We start from the raw sequence: 24,945 nt of genomic DNA, 5'->3' as shown, positions 1-24,945 counted from the left end.
GTCTGATAATCAACATCTGATCTTATTTAATATTTTAATCGAGAAATTATCAATGGGATCTTTATACTAAAGGTAATACAAGGTAACTCTGAAGATGATGACTTTTCACTTTAGTAACTAAATTTTGTGGGACATTCAAATGCTGATTTGGGTCATTTCACTATTGTTGACAGGACTAGAGGAAAGGCTATTATTTGCTCTAATTTGTGGGAGTGGAAAAGGGGGATAGAGCCTATTCATATATACATACACCCCCAGGGCACATTAAATGTGGACAATTTATCTATAGGAGTCAGTGAAATACTAATTTGAGCGACTCTCGTTCATTTGCACACATTATAAACTTTAAGAAATATACTATGTGTAAATAACATTCTCAATTTACATTGGTCAAATGTGCCCTTAAACCCTAATGTAAAAGTTATGTGACATACAAATTCATTTTGTTTGAAGAAAAATGACATTTCTAAGCCCTTAAATCCTAATGTAAAAGTTATGTGATATACAAATTCTTTTTGTTTGAAGAAAAATGACATTTCTAAGTAGGAAAATAGAAAAAAAGTTTTTTTCATAAAAAATTTTATACCATAACTTCAAAGTAGAATTTTTTTACTGATCCTATCTTAAAAACTGCATCAAAATTAGCCCAAAAGAGGGGAAAAAAAGTCAAATTCATTAATTAAATGCATGGGAAAAAATAAGGAAAACAATTACTTTCAAATGTTTTGTCAATGGAAACATCTGTTAATAATTTGGAATTTTCCTATGCATGTTTTACCAGAATAAGAGGTTTATATAAAAAAAAAATCTGAAGGCAGCCAGTGGCTTTAAAATGGAAAATGAAACACCTGATTTAACCACCCACCCATACAATAAAAGGATATGCTAAACTTACAATACCAACAATACTGAAAACGATATGTAAAAGACATGTAAAGCCATTATTTTCCAAAAATCATTAGACCTCCAAATGTTTACTAACTCAATCTATACTTAATGGCAATTATCTTCCATCCTGAAGTTACCTTGCTGTTTCCTAAATTACTGAACTAAAAGAATCCAGCAAACAATACAAGCTACCAAGATCCCAGACACCATACTAAATGGGAAAAGAAAGGCAGAGCATATTGAACTTTCTTAATATCTACTATTAAGTAATTTTCTTTAAAACAGTATAAAGTCTTTTAGAGCACTGTTTAACTTCACTATGTGACCTAGTTTTTAAAATACATTTTTGTTTGTTTTTTATATGTATAGTAGTCCCTTCTTAGTCATGCTTTCCACAGTTTCAGTTATCCGCAGTCAACCACATTCTGGAAGCAGGTGATCCTCCTCCTTATGTACTGCCAGGTCAACAGTAGCCTAATGCTATGTATGTCAGTGCCTATGCCATTCACCTCATTTAAGCTCAGGACATAGGCATTTTATAAACTCATGTCATCATAAGAAAGGTGAGCACAGTACAACTGAGATATTTTCAGAGAGAGAAGGAGAGATCACATTCAAAAAACTTTTATTACAGTATATTGTTATAATTGTTCTATTTTATTATTGTTAATCCCTTACTGTGTCGAATTTATAAATTAAGTTTTATCATAGGTTATGTATGAAGAGGAAAAAAACATAGCATATATAAGGTTCAATGCTATCTACCATTTCAGGTACTCACTGGGGTTCCTGGGACATAGACCTTGCAGATAAAGGCGGGGGGGTGGGGTGGGGAACTGTATAAGCTAACTGTATGAAATTCAGCAAACCACTCTATAATCCTAATAAACTACTTAAATGAACACATGAGCAACATATATCACTCTAACTAAAATGCACTACAGCTCACTAAAATGTGAATTCATGCAAAATAACTAAGAAATTACTAGTCAGGCCTCTCAAAATTTAGTCTTCAAAAACCTATAATCTGTCAAATTTTCAGAAAACAAAGATAAAAAGACTTATAACCAAATTATTAAATATGCCCTGAAGGTTGTTAAAGTTAGTCTGCTTTTAATTTTAATCTCACTACAACAGTATTATAGGACAGGTTTTTAAAAAATCAACTGGAAAGAATTCACAAAAAGAAAATTCATGTTATATGTAAAGATGTCATTCTAGTCACTATCTACTCATCACAAGATTAGCGTGAGAACTAAAAAAGGCCCTTCTTGTGAGGGCTGTATTTCATCTAAGATATTTCAATGCAAATCTTTATTAGTAAATGTTCACTGAACAAGAGCCACGAAGTTGACGAAACACAATACAAATCAATTCTGTAGTATTATCAGATGTACTTTCAAAATGCAATATGGAAGTTTAGCATGTGACAGTGTTGGTTCAATGTAATTCTTATTCAAAACTTACGATTTAGTATTTGACTTTTGTTAGCAAAAGAAAAACAACACAAGGAAAAAGAAAATTGGTCTCAAAAATTCCTGTCCTCACTCTCAACACTCCCACCTTTCTGAGCAACACACGTGCTGCCTAACCAACAGGCTGAAATGACACGAGGGAAGTACTGTGTTTCACTGTTTCCTTTATCTGTAAAAGGAGTAGGACAAAAATGTTGATTTCCCTGGAAAGCTTTGCATAACAGTAATAAGAGTAAGATTTCTAGTACTGTAGGCCAAAGCTTTTGGAAAAGTAAGATTCAAGTTCTAACAGGACTGGATAAATTATTGGTTTTGAAACTTTAGTGACCATCAGAAGCACCTGGAGTTGGTTAAAACACAGACTGCTGGGTCTGCTGAATTTCTGATTCAGTAGGTTTGGAATGGGGTCTGAGAATCTGCATTCCTAACAAGGAGATGCAGATGTTGCTGAGCAGCGACCATACTTCGAGAATCAATAAATCAGATCCTAAACCTCTCTACAGATTGCACTGCTTAACAGCTCAATATTCAATACACATAAATTCCATTTCAATTTTTCATGAAACGAACAAAGCATGTGACACCCTTAAGTAAAATAATTGAGCTATATGATAGCCTATGCTAACTATCTGGCATCCTTGAAAGAATCAGATTGACTTTTTCCAGTAATGCACACTCTTCAGGGGAAAGCATGTAGTGCTGGTGGTGGTGGGGGGACCTGAAATTCTATTTGGGAACTAAAGGAACTGAAGCAAAGAAATAGAAAGGCAGCAGCCCTGTGATATTTTTGTTCTTGTTTTTGTTTTAAAGATTTTATTTATTTTACAGACAGAGATTACAAGTAGACAGAGAGGCAGGCAGAGAGAGGAAGGGAAGCAGGCTCCCTGCTGAGCAGAGAGCCCGGACACAGGGCTCCATCTCAGGACCCAGAGATCATGACCTGAGCTGAAGGCAGAGACTTTAACCCACTGAGCCACCCAGGCGCCCCATACTTTTTGAAAGGTATTTAACTATATTTTTAAAATTTGCACAAATTAATAGAGGCTCTGCAGTCAACAACAACAACAAATAAAAATTGTGTATAAACTCATTCTCAATGCAGCCCATCATTGTTTTTCTAAGGCAGAAAAGAGTTTATATATGCTAGGGTAGCCTCTGATACGGCCTTTAAGGATCCCTGATAGCAGATATTTAAGCTTTTTTTCCCCAAAGATTTTACTCATTTATTTGACAGGGAGAGACATAGTGAGAGAGGGAACACAAGCAGGGGGAGTGAGAGAGGGGGAAGCAGGCTTCCTGCCAAGCAGGAATCCTGATGAGGGGCTCAATCCCAGGACCCTGGGATCATGACCTGAGCGGAAGGCAGATGCTTAATGACTGAGCCACCCAGGTGCCCCTATTTATGCCTTTTTATACCTTTGGTATTTATACCCTCCCCCTGAGTATGGGCTGCATATAATGACTTATTTCTAACAAACAAAATCCAGCAAAATGATGGGATGTCACTTCTGTGACTAGACTAAAGACAGTGGCTTCTATTTTGCTGGAATCCTCTACGGTTTTCTTGGCATGCATGCTTTCCTGAAGCAAGCTGCCATGTAGGAGAAGAAGTGAATCCTGATTGTAACAAAGAGGTGGATAATCTTGAAAAAGAGTATTTCCTCAGTGAGGCCTTTGAGATGACCATCCCAAAGTCTGTGGCAGACTGAAGCAGAGGACCCAGCTAAGCCTTCCCCACATTCCTAACTCATGAAAACTGTTCAATAAATATATCTTGTTTTAAGTCACTACGTTCTGGAGTGATTTGTTACTCCGCAACAACTAACAAATATGTGTTAATAACTACCTATCATTTCTTTATTAAGTTCAAGTGAAAGAAAACATGGCAGAATTATGCAAATTATGCTTCCAATTTCTCACTAGTAACTTCTAAATTTCATCAGCACATTTATTATGTCACAAATCTAAGCTTGCTCATTTTAATCCTAACTGATTTCTACTTCTAAGTCAAGCCTGTAAGTAAATTCTGCACAAAGAAATTGAGTACATAAAGTCAAGGTTTATAAAAATCTTTAAATATTACCTTCCAGTGCTCGCTTCAGCAGCACAAATACTAAATATTATCTTCCACTACATGCTTTTCTGTGCATCAATCTTACACATACACACACAGAGTCTAACATCTGCCCTTTAAAAATAACAGCCTATTTTGAGTTTACTGAGAATACTGATAGGCTACTGGGTTTTTTTTAATATTAAAAAAAGAGAGAGAGAGAAGATAAGTACAGTTCTTAAAAATCTCAAGGAATTCAGGACACCTGAGTGACTCAGTTGGTTAAGCAGCTGCCTTTGGCTCAGGTCACAATCCGGGGGGTCCTGGGATCAAGTCCCACATCAGGCTCCTTGCTCAGCGGGGAGCCTGCTTCTCCCCTTGCTTGTATACACGCTCACTCTCTCTCTCTCCCCCTCTCTGCGACAAACAAATAAATAAAACCTTAGAAAAATTTTTTTCAAGGGAATTCTTTTTTAAAGGTACTTCTGGAAAATCTATTTTTGGCAAAAAGCATCAGTTAATAAGCAGATTTGCTGAGTAAGACCAAAAATCTTATAGAACTATAAAAATTAGCTTAATAAATATTATATTCGTAAATTAACTTCTCAAAATTGTACTTTCTCAAGCGTGCGGATAATATTCATCCAGAATAGTCCAAGCTTCTGCCAAAGCAGCAGTTCTTAAAGTGTCACCTGGAGATTCCAGGCAGTCCCTAAGATCCTTTTAAGGAATCTGCAAGGTTAAAACTACTTTCATAAAAATACTAAGATGTTATTTGCTATTTTCATGCTCATTCTCTTACAAGTGTCCAATAAAGTATTCTAGAGGCTACATGACATGTAAAATGACAAAAGATTTAATGCAGAAACAAAACGGGAGAATCCATTTTTTTTTCTATTAAGCCACACAGTTATATATATATAAAAAAAAAAGTTTGTCAAAGTGTAAAACAAGAACACTCTTTACACTACATGTTAATGCTAATATGTAATGGGTTTATTATGAGTATTTTTTACATAACATGTTAACCTCACAGCTTTCTAATACAAAAAATATACGTACTATGCATAAATAAAAGCTCTTTGGGAGACTGTAGTAATTTCTTTTTAGTGTATAAAGTGCTCTCTGACCAAAAAGTTTAAGAGCCACTGTACTGGAACTAGACTGCTAACAGAAAACTAATCTACAATGTAGGCTTTAGAGGAATTGCAAAAAGACTACAGATGTGAGCTGCCTTTCTCCCTAACCCCATGTGTGTCACTGCTACAACCCCAAATCATCAAGATATTTAAGGAATGAACACAATTTTTAAGTGCATATAATTCAAAGTACTACATGACTAGTGAGACACTAATGTACTTGGTAATAGTTTTTAGGAATAAATTTAGGAATTCCTTCTAAAATGCAGAATTGCACCCATTTTAAGCTCTAGATAAACAGCTAAACCCTATATCCACCTTTAAAAGCAGGAATCATTGTTCTCTGTGGTCTGCACTAATTGGACTATTTAGTATCTCAGTAAGGCAAAGAGCCTTCCTCAACTTAATGGAATCCTGAGCTAGATTTTAACTGTTCTGAAGATTTACAGAACCATAGCCACATGAGCCTTGATTTTTATTAGTATAACAAGAAATGAGCTAAAATAAATTTAGTCTTCTCTCTTTTAATAAACTCTATTATTAAAAATGAAGATAAAATAGGATGATACTAAGAAAATTAATATTTGAAAATCTAAAGTTAAGGTTTATATTTAGTTTGTACATAGTTAAAAAAAATAGTTTACAAACATTAAATTACTTTAAAAAACAAGATAAGCCAGACACAGGACAAACACTGTAATGGTTTCACTTACATGAAGTACCTACAATAGGCAAATTCACAGAGAAAGAAAGAATAGAGGCCATGGGAGCTGGGGGATGGGGTAAAGGTTACTGTTTACGAAGTACAATTTCATTATGCATAATGAAAAAGTTTTAGGTATACATCATAGTGGTGGTTATACAACTTTGTCAATGTATTTAATGCCAATGAACTGGAGACTTACTGATAGTTAGAATAATTAAGTATTATGTATATTTTTACCACATAAAAGAGTACCATAAAATCAACTGCACTATAACACGAATCTTTTAATTTTACAATTCTTCTTCCAATAAACAAGTATATCACAACTGGTTTATTCAGTAAACAGACTTAACACAAATCAGGCAAACAGCAAAATCTCAGCTAACTGGATTAAAAAAAAAAAAAATCTGGTTCCTGCTCTTTACAGGCTCCATAAACTTCTCTACCCAGAAATATAGATGCGCGCACTTCAATATGAGGGGAAAAGTTAAAAGGAAAAAACCAAACAAGTTTTAACAGACACGTTTTTGGGGTGAATATACACATGATGCCATGATTCAATTCAAAACAGTTAACAAAACAGGCTTTTGGACAAAACCACCTGCTAGTTCTGCTATTTCCTAGCTACTGCTTAAACTCGTTTGAGTCCTGGTTTCTCTTCTGTAAAATCAGAATAAAATCTATTTCAGTTGTTGTCAAGGAGCATACTGCATTAATACATGAAATGTGCTCAGAACAGTACCTTTAATAATAAATAAGCATTCAATAAATATTAGCTGCTATTAGCTACTACAAGTGACCCTTGAACAACAGGCTTTGAACTGCACAGATCCAATTATACATAAATTTTTTTTTTAAGATTTTAAAATTTATTCATGAGAGAGAGAGAGAGAAAGAAAGAGGCAGAGAGAGCACAGCAGGGGGAGAGGCAGAGGGAAAGGGTGAGGCAGACTCCCCGCTGAGCCAGGAGCCTGACATGGGGCTCCAACCCAAGACCTGGAGATCATGACCTGAGCTGACGGTAGACACTTAACCATCTGAGCTGCCCAGGCGCCCCATATGTTGATTTTCTTATAGTACAGACCTATAAATGCATTTTTTCTTCTTTATGATATTTTCTTTACTCTGCCTACCTTTATTATAAGAATACTGGCTTTTATAATAAGGCTATAAAACAGCCTTACTGTAAATACAGAGAAAGTCTTGAATGGTCTGGAGAGGAGACCAAACCAGCCACCATATTCCCTTAAGCCAAAGGCTAATCCAGAGCAAGGCTCTTATAACGCTCCTCAATAACATAAAAACATAAAAATAACATAACATAAAAAATATGTGTTAACTGACTGTTTGTTATTAGTAAAGCTTCCAGTCAACAATGGGCTATCAGTAATGTAGATTTTTGACCGGGGTTGGTGGCCCAAGGTCAGTTAAATTTCTACTATTACTCTACTATTACACTGAAAGCATGAAGCCCCAAATAGGGGTGTAGCAGATCATTTCTGTATTTGTCTCATCATATACAGGCCTATAGCCTTGAAAGCATATGCATTTGAAACATATTTTAATGTTTAAATTCTCAAAGGATTTTTTTCCTTTTTGCATTTAGTATTTCTCAAGAAAGCTTTAGGAAAGGTTTCTCTAAGAAAAATGGAGTACTTCTTAAGGCAAACTTATAAAAAGACTCCTCAACCACAGCTTTCTTTTATTAGCGGCTTATGATTCTAACGGTGATCTAAATCACAGTGACCTCTATAGAATATATTGTAATCACGTGGTTCTGTGGTAAATGGTCACTGAAAATATGGCTTTAATCTCAAGGCCTATAGTCCATGGTTAAGCACCTATGTAGCCATACTGTTATGGAAAAACTCAGAACCACTCTGATAAGTGTCTGGGTGACTGTACCAACTGTCAATCTAAAAGTCTCTCTGGTGTTATGGATACAGATATATGTCACCTCAATCAGCTATCCAACTTAGGGAACGCCAAGTATACAAAAGATCTTTGTGACTAGCATTGTTGGGAAACATTGACGGAAATGCAAACCACCTTCTCTCCCAACAGCTCACAATCTAGTAAAAGTAAGGAGTAATTCAGATAGTCTCAATCTCCAGATACTTGGGTTTTTGTATGAATTGGTGTCTCCCTGCCACCAGCAAATATACCACAGTTAGATACTGCTTTTAAACCAGCATCAAAATTCATTTCAATCAGTATCCTTATATGTTGACAGAACAGCATGACAGAATAAGCAATCAAAGGAAATGTGGATAGGTATTTAAAATATGGAAAGCATGTAATTGAAAATTAACATTACCGGCATACCTCATTTTATTGTGCCCTCTTTACTGTGTTCCGTAGTTACTGTGTTTTTAACAAACTGAAGGTTTGTGGCAACACTATTTCAGCAAGTCCACTGGAGTCATTTCCCAGAAGGGTTTGTAATATCATGTCTTTGTGTCACATTTAAGGTAATTGTCACAGTATTTCAAACTTTTATACTATTTTATATGTTATGGTGCTTTCTGATCAGTAATCTTTTGACGGTACTACTGTAACTGTTTTGGGACATCACAAACTCTTATCATATATAAGATGGCAATCAACATTATGTTGTTTGTATTCTGACTGCTTGACTAATTGGCCATTGTCTTATCTCTTTCCTTCTCCAGAGACACAGTAACAAAATTAGGCCAGTTAATAACCCTACACTGGCCTCTAAGTATTCAAGTGAAAGAAGAGTCACACATCTCTCTCTTTAAATCAAAAGCTAGAAATGACTAAGTTTAGGGAGGAAGGTATGTCAAAAGCAGACTGGCTGAAAGCTAGGCCTCTTGTAACATACAGTCAAATTGTAATGCAAAAGAAAAGTTCTTGAAGGAAATTAAAAGTGCTACTCCAATGAACACACAACTGTTAAGAAAGCAAAACAGCCTTACTGTAAATACAGAGAAAGTCTTGAATGGTCTGGAGAGGAGACCAAACCAGCCACCATATTCCCTTAAGCCAAAGGCTAATCCAGAGCAAGGCTCTTATATCCCTCCTCAATTCTATGAAGGCTGACAGAGGTGAGTTGGCTGTAGAAAAATAGTGTGAGGCTGGTGCATGAGGTCTGAGGCAAGAAGCCATCTCCAGAACACAAAGTGCAGGGTGAAGCAGCACGTGCTCATGGACAAGGGGCAGCAAGTTCCCCAGAAGACCCAGCTAAGGGAATTCATAAAGGCGGCCACACTAAACAGCAGATTTTCATGGAGACAAAACAGCCTTCTGTTGGAAGGAGATGCCATTGCGGACTTTCACAGCTGGAAAGAAGTCAAGGCCTGGCTTCAAAGTTTCAAAGGAGAGGCTGACTCTCTGGTGAGGGGCTAATGCAGCTGGTGACTTTAAGCTCAAGCAAATGCTCACCATTCTGAAAGTCCTAGGGCCCTTAAGAATTAACCTAACTCCACTCTGCCTGTGCTGTAGAAATGGAACAACAAAGCCTGACGACAGCACATCTGTTGACAACATGGTTTACTGAACATTTCAAGCCCACCGATGAGTCTACTGCTCAGAAAAAAGGATTCCTTTCCAAATATTACTGCCCATCCACAGTGCACCCGGTCACCTAAGAACTCTCTCTCTGTTGAGACATACAGTAATAGATTAATGTTTTCATGCCTCATAACAAAATATCCATTCTGCAACCCATGGATCAAGGACTCATTTAGACTTTCAAGTCTTACTACTGAAGAAAAACATTTCATAGGACTACAGCCGCCACAGACAGAGTGATTCCTCTGATGGATCTGGGCAAAGTAAGTTGAAAACCTTCTGGAAAGGATTCATCATCTTCATCATTCGAGATGCCCTTAAGAACATTCATGATTCATGGAGAAAGATCCAAATAGCCACATGAACAGGAGTTTGGAAGAAGTGGATTCCAAACCTCATGGAGGACTTTAGGGGTTCCAGACTTCAGCAGAGGAAGGAAGTGCAGGTGTGGTGGAAATAACAAGAGAACTAGAATGAGAAGTGGAGCCTGAAGACGGAAGTGCACTGTTGCAGGCTCATGATAAAACTAGAACAGATGATGGGTTGCCTCTCCTGGGTGAGCAAAAAAAAAGTGGTTTCTTGACATGGAACCTACTCCTGGTAAAGATGCGGTGAAGACTGTTGAAATGGCCAAAGAAGGATTCAGAATATTACCTAAACTTAGTTGAAAAAACAGCAGCAGAGTTTGGAAGGACTGACTTCAATTCAGAAGGAGTGTCTACTGTGAGTAAAATACTATCAAACCGCATCACTGCTACAGAGAAACCAACTGTTCATTAAAGGAAGAGTCAATGGTTGTGGCAAACTTCACTGTTGTCTTATAAGAAATTGCCACCCCAACCCTCAGCAACCACCACCCTGATCAGTCAGCAGTCACCAACATCAAGGCAAGGCCCTAACATCAGCAAAAAGGTTATGACTCACTTAAAGCTCAGAGGGTGGTTAGCATTTTTCAGCAACAAAGTTCTTTTTAATTAATGTATTGTTTTTTAGACATAATGCTACTGCACCAATCAGCAGACTACAGAAGAGTATGAACATAACTTTTATATGCACCGAGAAACCAAAATTTCATTTTGATTCTTTTTATTGTGGTGGTGTAGGACTGTAAGATCTCCGAAGTAAGCCTGTAAATAAATAACTTAAAAAAAAAAATAAGGAGTGTTACTCTACAGTATAATGCCATAGAGAATCGGAACATTATTAAAAGATATTATCTTTATAAACAGAAGTTATATGGCAAAGAAATGGAGTAGTCTTGTCATTTTGGAAGAAAGCGTGCTTCTAAATAATGCCAGCACCTATAAGCAATATCCTACAGAGCGTCTAAATATTCTTATACCAAAAATGTCTTTATTTTTTCACCATTTTCATACCTTCTCTCTCTCACTCATATCACTTACTCTCTCATAACAGCTAGTGCTGACTATATAAACTGTTAGCAATCTGGGGATATACTACGCTAGCTAGCAATAAAAAATTATTTTTAATCACCTTTAATACCTAGTAAAGTTAAAATAAGATTACCAAGCAATCCAGCATAACACTATTATCAAATACATTGATTATCTTTTAGTGTCATTAGATCAAATATGTTCAGAATTAACTATTTCTACATTTTATCATGTTCAGTAGACAAAGGACTCGTTTATGAATCACTAAGTTTTCATTCCATACCCTTTTCCTTTGGTTAGTTCTCATCATATGGAAGACCCAAGAGTCATGGGTCCAATTACAACTTCTGAAATGGTTTATGCTCCAGAATAATAAACTCGTTAAATTTTAGAAATAAAGTTGTCTGGAGTAAGCACCTTCAAATTATTCAGTCTTCTCTTTCCTCTGTTTCTGAGACAACGCAGTCTCTAAAACCAGTCGTTTTTCATAATAATTCTTATCCATTTTAAAGATAAAATTGACAATGGAAGAGAATCAAAGGTGCTGTGGCTGTGGGGCCAATGCAACAGTTGACATTTAGAGACCAAGGATGAAGACTAGAAGAAGACTACTCAGACCCCTTGTTTGCCTAGGTACTCTGATCATAACTGGCACCTTAAAACAAGCATGGCTCTCTCAAAATGACTATGTGGACATGGCTCTGCAGTATGAACTGATTTTACTAAAAGAAAGCAAATTTTAGCATTTCTCACATGTGTAGTTATAATTAAAAGCAGGAGATAGTTTTTATCATTTACTATTGGCATTTTCTGTAGGAGGAAAGTAGTTACTATCTCAATCAGCCTTGTTAGTTTCATTAAAAACTGATGAAAGGGAATAAATACTGGAAGCTTACTGGGAATAATGTAACAAAGGCCAATGGATATAAGGTTGAAAAAGTAAAATTTAGGGTTTACTTGTGAATTTTTCTAGTGCCGCCAATAAAATAATAAATAATCAAAAGTGGCTCAAAATACGAAAGAAATTTCTCTGTCTTGTTTAAAAGCAGTTAAGTACCAGGTACCTGGCACCCCGAAGCAATCTCCTAAAAGGAAATCAGTATACAAAGATGAATAGACTGAGATTTTCACTTCACAGGATATATTTTTTTTCACTTCACAGGATATATATTTTTTAAACCTACTCCAATTCTAACTAAAACTTTTTTCAAAACAAGTTAACATGGTTTATAATTCAATATGGATTTATACATAAAATTTGCAATTTTAGTGATCACAATCATACTCTTAGATCACAATTTTAGTATCTATCCTTCTCTATTTTAGTGTATTCTCTTTGCTATGCTGAAATAGCACATATAGATCTGTTTCACTGTGAATCTATTGAAGATTTAACATAGTAAATTTCCTATCAATTTTAATGCAGTATAATCAATAAAGATTTTTCATATATTTTAATTGTTAGAATTAAAAATAAAAGAAACACTCATGATTTTCTTTTTCCCCAAAATCAGATGTCTTATTTACTATTTACCTGGTGGTGGAATCAGAGGTGGAGCAGTGCTGACAGTTGGAGGAGGTGGAAGAAATGGAGGAGGTGGAAGGTGGGTGGGAGGAGCTCCTGGGGGGAAAAATGGAGGTGGTTTGCTAAAATTGTTGTCTACTTCAGTAGCAGATCTTTCAGAAAGGACCTAAAATTAAGCATAGTTAATTTAAAAAGTGAGTGAGTGTTCTAAGATTAAAAACTCAGTAAATTCATTTTATTTAAGAAATAAAGTAAAAAGCTTTATTCATAGACACATATTTGGGGAGGCAGAAGTAATTTTTTCCATGTGTGTGCTACATGTTTGTATATACAGATGTGAGTATACATGCACTCACACTTTTTAAAATGTCCATATACAAAGCCTAGAAAAAAATTGACTGAATCATTACTCAAAAGAAGAACTAAAAACATTCTAAACAAGAGTACTTCTAAATTTAACCACTTTATAAATATAATGAGTATTACCTTTGTTACCCAACCAAGCGACAGTACTCAAATTAAGTCAATGTAATCATTAGTTACAAATACCAGCGTTAGGAAATAAACATGGATGCGGAGATAAATATCCACTGTACTAGGGCTTCTTATCATCAGATTGCACGCATTAACCAGGTGCAAGTAAACAGGCAGCCAGATATGTAAGTAACTTTTTCATGTGAATCTTGTAACTTTAAGAACAAGAGTTTATACTTGAAAAGTAAATACTGATCTGTATAAACAGGTAAGGGGCAGGTAGCAAATCTACAGGAGTGACGCACAGAAATCTGGATTTTTAAGGTTCCCTGAGGGATTCTGATGTGCAAACACATTTGGGAAACAGAAGAAATGGGCAACATAATGTTGTGCATTTAATTTCTATTTCTACAATCTTTGTGGACTAAAGGTTATCATTTAAACATATAATCCCTCTTTTCATTAATTTTTCCTGCATTTAAATACAATAATTTCTGTAATGCTTATGCTGATAAGCTATTTTTCAAAGTAGGGAACAGAATTATTTTAAGAAATCATGGCATTTTAATGGTGGGGGAAAGAAAAGAGGACTATCTTCCAGTTTAGAAATGTTTACCCTTAAACATGCTAAAAAGAGGATGAATTTACTAAAAGTAATGAGAATCAAAACACTTTGAAATTTTTTTAAGGTACTCAGGAAAAGGTAATAATAAAAAACAGTAATGATCAAACTAACAGCTGAAAGTCTCAGTCACTAAAATTCTAACTTGAATCTAAGTTACTAGTATCGCCTTCATTCTTTCCCTTGAAAACAAAGGAAATCTACTTCCCCCCCCCAAAATTACAGGTTAAGCTATGGTATATCCACAAAATGAAACTACCATGAAGGAATTTTCAGTATTTTTAAAGATATGGGCAATGCAAATGATAATTTAAAAAAAAGATACACAAAAAGTAATCATAAAGTATATCCTAATCTTGTCTGGTGACAAAGAAGAGATGTACCAGAGTGTTAAAAGTGGTTATCTTTATATGCTAGAATTATTGGCAGTTTTACTGTCTTCTTTACATGCTTCCCATATTTTCCCTTTTTTTGGTCCAATTAACCTACATATTGTGTTTATAGCAAAGGAAAAGAAATCTTACCAAAGATCCAAAGGCAATAAATTTTAATGGGAATAGCTTTTATAATAAAAGGGTAATTAGCTCCATATTTTAAATTTCTTGGCAGTACCTAAAATACCGAACATATAGCATAGCACTAGAAATGTATATGGAATAAAGTAAATCAGAATATGGATATACTCCTTCAGTTTAAAGATTAGTAATTTTTAAAATACAAAACCTGTATGTTGCTGTTTTCATTTGCCCGTCGCCTTCCTTCAACTCGGCTAATTGTTATAGTTTGACCAATAACATCAATTGCCCCAGGTAATCTCCTGTAACACAGAAATTAAATCAATTTAGTTTCACTTAATTAGATGTTTGAAAAATAACACAAATATTAGGTGAGAAATGAAATTTAAGACCTTTTGCAATGTACTTTAAAATAAAACCAGATCACAAAACACACTTGAAAAAAAAAACTTCACTAAAGTTAGATCTCATTACTTTGTACTGTCATTAAAAACTAAGCTTTATTAATAAGCTGGAACCAATGTATCCAAAGATGATAATGTTAACGTATTTTCATAGGTTTTCTTTTAAATTTACTATTTTTTAATAGTCTCCAACTAAATTTATCTTTGTGAAATTCTATCAGGTAGCAAATGCAAAGTGAATGGAAATCACATGTTTTGGCTCTATAATTATACAACATATTATAGTTCTAGTACAGAAACTCCCAACTAAAATTCTCCCAAAAGACCTGAAAAGAAATAATGCTCATTTTGATACACACTGTATTTTTCTTAGTGATTTATTCCAACCATTAGAAAGCATAAAAGGGATCCAATATTCCATTTCTGATAACCTGCCTTTAAATAGAAACCTTTAAATATTTAAATGCCTGCCCCACTCCAATTGTATTTATAATCAATTAAAGTTTAAGTATATGAGTAGATGGAAAAATAGTCTATCACAAAATAATGCTGCAAATTGCATTAGGAGAGGCCAGTAAGTTAAATTTTAAAAAATACTGTTAAGTCAGTAGTTAAGGATTTTATTAAAGTATATATGCTTAACAATATCCAGAAGTCACTTGAAGGAAGAAGCATGAAAAATGGATGCAAATTAGATCAATTTGTCTTCATTTCTGTTTTAGTTCTGAACAGTTCTGACTTTAAAAACTTTAAACCAAAGTACCATGGTTCCTTCCATCGTCACCACAGATAGGTTTTTACAACAACTAGTAACAGTGACTATTTGTAGAATGTCTACACATTATACCTAAACCTCACAATAAGCCTTCACTTAACAAACTACTGTATACTTGCTAGAGATGTTAAAGCTAGGGCTCACAGTGATGTCACTGACATCAGTAATAATTAAATGGCAAAACTAACTTTGAAATCTTAATCCTTCTGATTCCAAAGCCTTCCCTTGAGCTATGTATGCTCCCTCCTTGCAAGATAACTGGTTTTTAGACATTTGAGACTTCTGAAAATCAAGAACTGGTGGAAGTCTGCCTCAAGTGAACCTTGAAAAGCCTCATAAATAATTTAATGCTCACAAAAACAAAATGAAGACATCCCTATAAGAGTATATAATAGCATTTGAAATGTCTTAAACTACACAGTTCATTCCTACTTATCACCCTGCTCACTTTCAACTTCTGTTCTATATCATTCTAATAGAATTTTTTTTAAAAGTTCACGTTTTTCTGATTTTATGCCCATGTCACGGACTTCCCAGATTTCCTCATGAACTCAAAGAGAAAAAGTGATTTTTAACTTATACCCTTCGATATAGGTGGAAACTATCCTAACAGTCACACATGAGAAAAATCCAAATACCTCAGACATAAAACAAATATAGCTCCAATTTTTCCCCTAAAATTTAGAAGATTAATAGCTATGACCACTGTAACTTCATATCAAAACCAATGCCATCAACTCTTGGATGTCCACACACATCTCTGATTCCAACATCCTGACAGATATAGGTGTATATCCTGAGGCCACAATTTCCCTCATCTTTTATTGCTACCTAGACTTCATTATAAAAATCTTTACCTCTACTATTTCCTTTTCCTTTCTCTTCCTGATTGCTGCATTCTCCCCCTCTCCATCTTTTAAAATGTATTCCCCTCAAGAACAAATTCTCACAAATATATCTGGGTTTGCAATTTCTCTAAATTGTTAAAGTAGCAAAACTTAAATCCAGATCTAACAGTCTAACGTCTGTGTCCAAATGAAAGATTTCTGAAGACCTCTGCTTTCAAATATTCTGGGACACATGAGAGTACTCATTCCTTAAAGTTTATTTTAAGGAAGTCTAATTTTTCAGCTTTAAATGACTTAATCACTGAAGATTCAAAGTGGTAAATAATAAGCTTCTAAAAATATACACATGGAAAATCAGCCTTAAAAAAATGTGCACCAGTAGAAGGAGTCCAGAAAACTGCAATTTCTTACATTTCCACAATAATAACATCTCTTTGTCCAGGGATTTTTACCACACAAAAGGATTTACCTTAAATTAATCAGAAATGTGAACTTTGCCATTTTGTTCAGAAATATTTTAGGACAAGATACATAAGCATATACCAAAGTAACAAAAAATACATAATATTTAACAGAGATGAGTAACAATCTGTGTTATTCTGATGCCACATAATGAAAAATGATGTTGAGCCATATTATTCTGAAAATTTTTAATGAACCACTTTTTATTTCAATGCATAAAAATATTTAGTGGAGCTTCACTATGAGGATCTACTGCACCTTGAGTTTCCACATAGGACAAGTTTACCTGGACTTGCTTATTACACATTTTTTCAATAAGGCAGATAGCTAATGTAGTTATCAAGACTGTCCTCTCTATATCGAACAATAACAAGCTAAAGAGAGACAGAAACTAACCACAATGGATATCTGAAGTCTCACTAATCTACAGGCTTAATACAGGCGGTGGATTCCACAAGAGCCTCTACCTTTCATGAATATAAAAATATCTCTGAAATTATAATGGAATTAAATTAAAAGGACATACTTTGGTGATTCTGATGTAAGTTGCTTACAAAGATACAACAAAAACTTTAAAAGTGACAAAATTAGGGCCAAGGGAAGACAAAGAATTAGCTATTAATCTTTTGTCCCAAATTTATCTCTGAGCTTCTCATTTTTTTTTTTTTAACAGCCAAACTAAAGGACACTATTAATAACAAGTCTTTTAATGTGTGTGTAAGATAAAAACAAAGCATTAGCTCTAAAGATGGCATTTCCTGGTAATAATAGCTAGTGTTTACTGAGCACATATTATGTGCTAGGAAAGCACTGTTCCAAGGACTTTATATAAATTCATTCTTCATGACCTTATGAAGTAGCAACTATCATTCCCATTTTACAGATGAAAATAAAGAGAAAAGAATTTCTCCTGAGTCCAGGTTAAGAGAAAATATAAAAGAGTAAAATAGTTTTCAAACACTTCTGATCCCAAAATATAGTAATTGAAGAAACACATTTTGCACAGCAATCCAGTGCCCACATATAAAAAAACTGAGTTTCATGAAACAATACTCACTTACACTTATTATAAAGGAAAGAGTAACATTAAAATCAAACATGATTTATTAGTATTAAACATCACACCAAAAAAGCAAAACAATACAAAACCACGAAATATCTGGTGGTTAAGATCATGAAACTAATTTCTTACCCATCACTAATGGACTGCCATCTTACACTATGAAAAACACTGAAATAGGGACAAAGTCTCCAATACTATTACAATGAAAACATAAGTGAATTTCAGAGAGCTGTTTCTCGAAATGCTCAATACTGGGTGAAGCATAACAATGCACAATTCAATAAAAGCAATTTAATCAGGTGGAACAAAACGATGTTTTCCGAGTACATACCCTCTTGAATAAGACTTGCTCTAAGGATTTAACTGTACTTTCTTTTCTTTTCTTTTTTTTTAAGATTTTATTTATTTTTGAGAGAGAGCATGAGTTGGGGAAGAGGTAGAGGGAAAAGCAGACTCCCCAATGAGCAGGGAGCCCCACTCAAGACTCAATCCCAGGGGCGCGTGGATGGCTCAGTGGGTTAAGCCGCTGCCTTCAGCTCAGGTCATGATCTCAGGGTCCTGGGATCGAGTCCCGCGTCGGGCTCTCTGCTCAGCGGAGAGCCTGCTTCCCTCTCTCTCTCTCTGCCTGCCTCTCCATCTACTTGTGATTTCTCTCTGTCAAATAAATAAATAAAATCTTTAAAAAAAAAAAAAAAAAAGACTCAATCCCAGGACTCTGAGATCATGCCCTGAGCCGAAGGCAGACACTTAACCAACTGAGCCACCCAGACACACAGATTTAACTGTACTTTTGAGCAAGAAACCTTAACTAGCATACATGGGATGCTGAGGGAGCAGGAAATTCCTCAACTTAAATATATGCATGTGTATAAATGTATTTTTCAGGCAGAAGAGTTTGCAGCAAATTTTCAAAGGGTTACTGCTTCAAAGTTCAGAACCACTATTATAAAAGAATGAATAAATCACATATCCTTGAAAAAAATCTATGAATTTTTTTCCCTCATAGCAGAGCTCCTAATAAGAACTATGCACTAACAGCAATAGTTCAAGGATTCATTCTCTAGGGAAAAAACCTAGATGGGACTATTAAATATTCCCAAGTGAAGACAGATCCAGGAGTATCACTGTCTAACTCGGGTCATACAGCTAAATAGATGCTGGTAACAATTCTCCATGGAAACTGGTGCAACATCTTTTAAGCTACCTTAGCAAAGAGGTAGGCCTTGAAACACATGTAGAATGGATTTAGCCACATAAGATGGGGAGGGAGTACATTTTAAATGGAGGAAAGAAGATGAGCAGAGAAAGTATGTAAGGAAAATAGTATGTGTAGGATTTCAATTTCCAGTTTGATAAATATACTATCTACCTACCAGTCTGCAACAGAACAGCACGATACACCTTTGATACTGGCTACCAACCAAAAGCAGCAGAAAATATAAATCAAATGAGACTCACACAAAATGAGACTCTATAAGGTTGTAAAATGCTATGCAAACATCAGTTCCACCCAACTAAATCTTTCATTTTTACCTCACATTCCAATGTGGTCACTAAACCTTTGATTAATAAACAATTAATAATCTTTATGCCAAGCCAGAATCCTATCTCTCAATCAGTGGTTCTCAGTGCTTCCTACACATCAGAATCATCTAAGGGCTTTTTAAAACTCCCAATGTCCCCCAATGTCCAGAGTGGACTATTTCGCAGAGACTATTTAATTCAGTCTCTAGGGCCTAAGCATCCACAATTTTTTAAAGCTCCCAGGTAATTCCAATACATAGCCAAAGTTGAGGACTACGACTAGAGGTATGCCCAAGAAAGACAGTTAATATTGTATTTTCTTCTAAAAACATTTAAAGTAGTTGATAAAAATTAAAACTTAACTCCTTAATTCTCAATAAATATAAAAGTCATACCTACCAAGGCCCGATAATTAAGGTAAGGCTGTCCTTCGTTGCATATATATTATACTGATATTTTGAGTTTTGTGGAGTCACATAGTACTGCCTCTATACTTTTTCTTTTAACTTCAAAAGCACAAGAATAATTTTCCTACAATATATAGTTTATAAAGAAATCTTAATGTATTCTATTTTTAGAAATACTAAAATCCTTGAGGATTTATCAAAGGATAAATCCTTCAGGATCTAAATCCTTGAGGATTTCTAAATCTGTGAGAATGAATCAAAAATGCTATCTTAAAAAATAATGTATGTACAAAATAAAAATCACAGAATTTAAAACTGCTTTCAGAGTATGTCATGTATTGTCTATCACTACTACCATTAAAGAGACTGTGGTGGGAGCAGAGATCCCAAGGGAACTAACACTTATTAGGTACCCTGCAATAGGTGCTTCTGCAGCCATAGAAGCCATTTAATCCATGAGTACTTGGTTTAAGTCCAATTAGTTTCATTTTCACAGATAACAGAAAAAGGCTCATTTGTGAAGTAAAGTGCCAGTACCAAGATTCAGGCTCAGGTCTAACTCCAAAGTCTACATCTACAAAATGTTTCTGATGCTAACTTCTGGGGTTTCTGATGCTAACTTCTGAATTTTTAAAATGTTGTTACTTTTATAACATGTCCTAAAAACAAACACAAAACCCTGAAGGTTTAAAGGTGATCTATGCTAAAATTGGGCTCATTAACATGTTCATTAGAGAAGCCAAATTTACTCACTTTTGTGCAGAGCTTGAAATAAAGGTTTACTTGCCATATTTATGTTTAATTTCATTTTTTAAATTTGGAAAAGATATCACTGTACAGAGAATCTTTTAAAATAAAGGCCTTCAAATGTCCAACCATGTAAATTCTTACAAGGTACGTAATACCGCATGCTCAGTCATAAGTGCTCAAATGACATGAAGGTACATGTACACCTTTTCAGTATATTATTTTATCAAGACATAAGTTGTACTGCAAGAACAAGTGAAGAAGCCAATCTGAGACTGAATGTCCACTTAACATCCAGTTTTACTGTACGTTTTACGTCTGTTATAAGAAATACAAAAGCAGGTTTAAATATTTTAGTGATTCTACATTAAGCAATTTTTACTGTTCCTTTCAAGAGTCTCAGTTAAAAAAGCATTAATATTAAAAAACAAGACATTGTTAATAAGACAATTATTAGTAAGACAACCTATAATTTGAAACTACCTGACAAAATCTGATATTATAAAATGGAAACAGAACACACAAATAAACTGCACATTAGGATAAGATTACAGCAGTCATCAATATTGCTAATTACAATTTTCTGTGTTCATTAAAACTGCTTTATTCTTCTTACTAATTGGCTTAATGTCACAAATCTGAATTTATAAAACAAACTCATACCAATAACATGTCCTTGCTATATACATCTAGTTAGCTTGAAGAGTGCTATTAACCAAAGTTGGAAGAAGACCACATTACATAAATTAATAGGAACACACATGAGATAAGAAGTCTGAGTCTCCAAATAAGCTATAGGATCACAACCACTGTTTAATTGCTCTTTACAAAGAGATATAAGCCATGTTTCAAAAATATCCCTACATTTCTCAGTATGTTAACTATAGGAGCCAGCATCTCAGTTTTTATTAAGGGTGTGTGTCCACATATATACATACACATACACCACCCAAAAGGAGAATAGCTTTTACTTAAATTTTTCTTCTTTTGAATTTTTCAAAAGCACAAAATACATACTGAAAATAGTGTTAAATTTCTACTATGTACATTCCCTGAGACTAATCACAAAGTCAGAATGGGAGCTTTCTGTATTTCCAAAGCACCTTTTTTAAGGGGTAGGGAGTGGGGGAGTAATAGTATCAACTTTGACATGTATCATTTTCAGTTATAAGAACTAATACCTTCTCTGTAAACTAATTATCTTACTTCAAGAAATAAACTATTGTATCGAAAGCACAACTATTTTAAGTAAAAAATTGTCTAATGATTGATATAAAAAGAAATTTCAGATATTGAAACAGTGGCAAAAGAAAATATACATAAAGTTTTAAATTGTATTAAAAATTAGTGATTTAAGGGGCGCCTGGGTGGCTCAGTGGGTTAAGCCGCTGCCTTCGACTCAGGTCATGATCCCAGGGTCCTGGAATCGAGTCCCGCATCGGGCTTTCTGTTCAGCAGGGGGCCTGCTTCCCTTCCTCTCTCTCTGCCTGCCTCTCTGCCTACTTGTGATCTCTCTCTGTCAAATAAATAAATAAAATCTTAAAAAAAAAATTAGTGATTTAAGTATTTCTATGCCTTTGCTTATGAAAATCAACCTGCTTTACCTGCAGGTACTAAAAGGCAGAAAGCCAGGAATTCTAGCCCTGACTTTTTGCCTCTATCAGCCACAAATCTGGGCAAATTCTCTACTTTCTCAGATCTCCTCTTCCATGTATAACAGGGAATAGGCAGAAAATAAAGAATTTCATGATTAAAAGGGCCTTCCTGATAACACAGTCCAGCCTATCATGTTAAAAATGTAGAAAAAGAGGCCCAGAGATTTTAGGAAACTATCTTAAATTCACACAGGCACAAAACCAAACTTAATGTTCAAATCCAGGACTTGTGCCATGAAACTGCTGTAAGTTTAAGAAGGTAGTTATTTTTTATCTACAGAATGGCTACTGATTCATCTCCACAATAGAACAAAGAAAATGAAAGCTCTTATCGTCTGGCCCTTTGGGGATCAATAAATAGGCTGTTCAGAACTGCTGGCCTGGTTAAATGTAAATCTGAGTTTCTCTATGCACTTATGTTGTAATAACTAAGTTAAATATTATACAGAAATTATATTATTAGCACTCATGTTAAACTCTGGGGTTTCACAGAAATATTAAATGGGAAATGTGAACTATTAAATGTGGAAAGATTCACATTCACTCTCCACACTTATCAGATCTAACTATTTAAAATAACTCTTGAAATTTCTACTGGTACTTCAAGAATTTTAGTTTTAAAAACTAAGATCAATATCACGTAATAATACGAAAAATATCAATGGGTATACTTTTAAAATGTAAGATATGCAAATTTTCATTCTATACCCTGTTAAAGCACACATGCCATGGAAACTATTCTAGGAATATAATAATATATTTCTCTCTGCACAATTACTATACTTCTAGTTTGGATATTCTTTAGAAAGTCAAGGTATTTTTGACTTTGAGATGAATAGCCACTTTTGAGAATGACTAAGCTTATTCTCTCCTAACAAGAGATTCTATCAGAGTCAAGTGGACTAAAATTCTGACTATTCACGGAGAACATATAATAAAGACCCCAAAGAAAAGGAAATATAAGAAAATAAAATTCTGATAGTGTTTCCTCTCTTTGCTTTTCTTTTAGTTGTTAGGATCAAAGGTATCTGATCATAACATACATACCTATATGGAAAATATTTAAAAGAACATTAATATAGCATAAACCTGCCCAGGAAGAAAGCTTAAAATGCTATAATGAACACAAACAAAATACCACTTCCATACCATCATTGTTTAAAACTTTAAATGGCAAACTAGGGAGGTGAGTAAGTCTGCATTTCCAAGTCAAGCAAACTGTTAATTGCTCAGACTCATTATTATTATTATTATTATTATTATTATTATTATTTGCAATGTACTATTATATCTAACACATCTGCTTCTCACTACATCCCTTGGGGCAGAAATTATTATTCCCATGTTATAGGCTCAGAGAGTATATAGTTCCCATCCAAGGCTGCATACTTCCTAACTCTAAGATTTAGAACACAAACCAGAATTCTGCAGAGGGGTATCAGGAGTAAAAGCACAGTAACAACAAAGGTGATGGTACCTCCCAAGACAGCTGGCAGACTCAATGAAATGGCTGCTTTACGCACTGTAGTTATTATAAAACATTTGGAAAGATTCAGTGCAGTTCAATTTTACAGGTTCTAAATACCAGTTCAGAAGGCTAAATTTTATTCAGTAAATAATGAGAAACACCCAGGGATTTAATAGGGTGTGATATGAGAAAGAAGAATTAAATCTGCAGTAGTAGGGAGAAAAAAACACTTACTGAGGTCCCATTAGCATGGTTCCATGCAATTTATAATGCAGTATAAAAAGCCAGAGAGATGACAAGCAAGGAGTGAGGTGACAGGGCCTGACTCCTGATTTTTTTAAAACCCTCAATTTCTATAACGAAAAAGCATAATTGAGGGGGTAAAAATATGGTACAATCTAATCAAGAATTATTATCTTATTACTAGACAAAACAAAACTGATGATCTAAACATCAGGGCATAGCCAATGTTTAAAAACAGCCTTACCTTAGGTCAGGTGATTCGGCCCTCCCATACCGGTCCTGCCACTTTCCAACGCTGGAATTGGCTTTTCTGGAGGCAGTACTTGTCTGAGACTGAGAAGAGGTGCTGTTTCTGGTGAGATAAATTTTCTATGTTTTTTCTTACATATTGTTGTCTCTGACCCCCCTTGTTCTATCTTTTTTTTCTTTCCTTTGACATGCTTTGTCTAAAGTCCTTTAGCATGTTCCTATTGTAGCACTCTGTCCAAGGCTCTGTGGTACTAAAACTGCTAACAGGTATTTAAATATAAATGTGCTATCAACATTTTATTAACTCTAGAATATTTTTAGAAATATTTTTCAAAATAATATGATGTCAAAATGCAAAATAAGAACCAAGGGCTTGTCAGGTTATAATATATTTATCAAGAAATAACTTTCTGTGCTTTTATGAACAACATTAACTTCTGTGGTTCCACAAAACCTTACTCAAAACTTTGGTTTTTCTTTCCCTATGTTCTTTCAATAACAGGTACAAATAGTGTACCAGATAACAGTAACACTCTGATGTGTTTTATAAAAACCTACAGTTTATATATTTCATAAAAATTCCATTTCAAAATAATTCAAAATAAAAATTGAAAGTTAATTTTACCCATAATGACATATTCCATAAAAAGTTCAGGATTTACACTCTTGCCAGTCCTTTAAAGGACTCGTAAGACACTCTTTTAAGGAAAAATTTTCTATAGGAAAAATATGTATGTTTATGTATCTGCTTATTTACGTAAAAAGAAACACAGGA

At 34.6% G+C, this 24,945-nt stretch overlaps 1 protein-coding gene across 25 annotated transcripts in view; it reads right to left on the bottom strand.

Moving 5' to 3' along the window:
- Positions 1-24,945, bottom strand: part of FIP1L1 (factor interacting with PAPOLA and CPSF1) — a 75,819-nt gene that overhangs the window by 18,894 nt on the left and 31,980 nt on the right. For 13 of the 25 annotated variants that reach the window (XM_059384004.1, XM_059384015.1, XM_059384006.1 and 10 more), the window contains 2 exons: positions 14,534-14,627; positions 12,724-12,880 (listed from right to left, as the gene is read on the bottom strand). In XM_059384004.1, the coding sequence (XP_059239987.1) occupies positions 12,724-12,880; positions 14,534-14,627 (251 nt within the window). Of the gene's footprint in view, positions 1-12,723; positions 12,881-14,533; positions 14,628-24,165; positions 24,274-24,945 lie in introns of all 25 variants that reach the window. The other 12 variants (XM_059383984.1, XM_059383997.1, XM_059383990.1 and 9 more) reach the window with 1 other exon arrangement.

This window comes from Mustela nigripes, chromosome 1, assembly GCF_022355385.1.
Source record: "Mustela nigripes isolate SB6536 chromosome 1, MUSNIG.SB6536, whole genome shotgun sequence".
NCBI classification, from domain to species: Eukaryota; Metazoa; Chordata; class Mammalia; order Carnivora; family Mustelidae; genus Mustela; species Mustela nigripes.
This window is presented reverse-complemented; position numbering and strand designations above follow the sequence as displayed.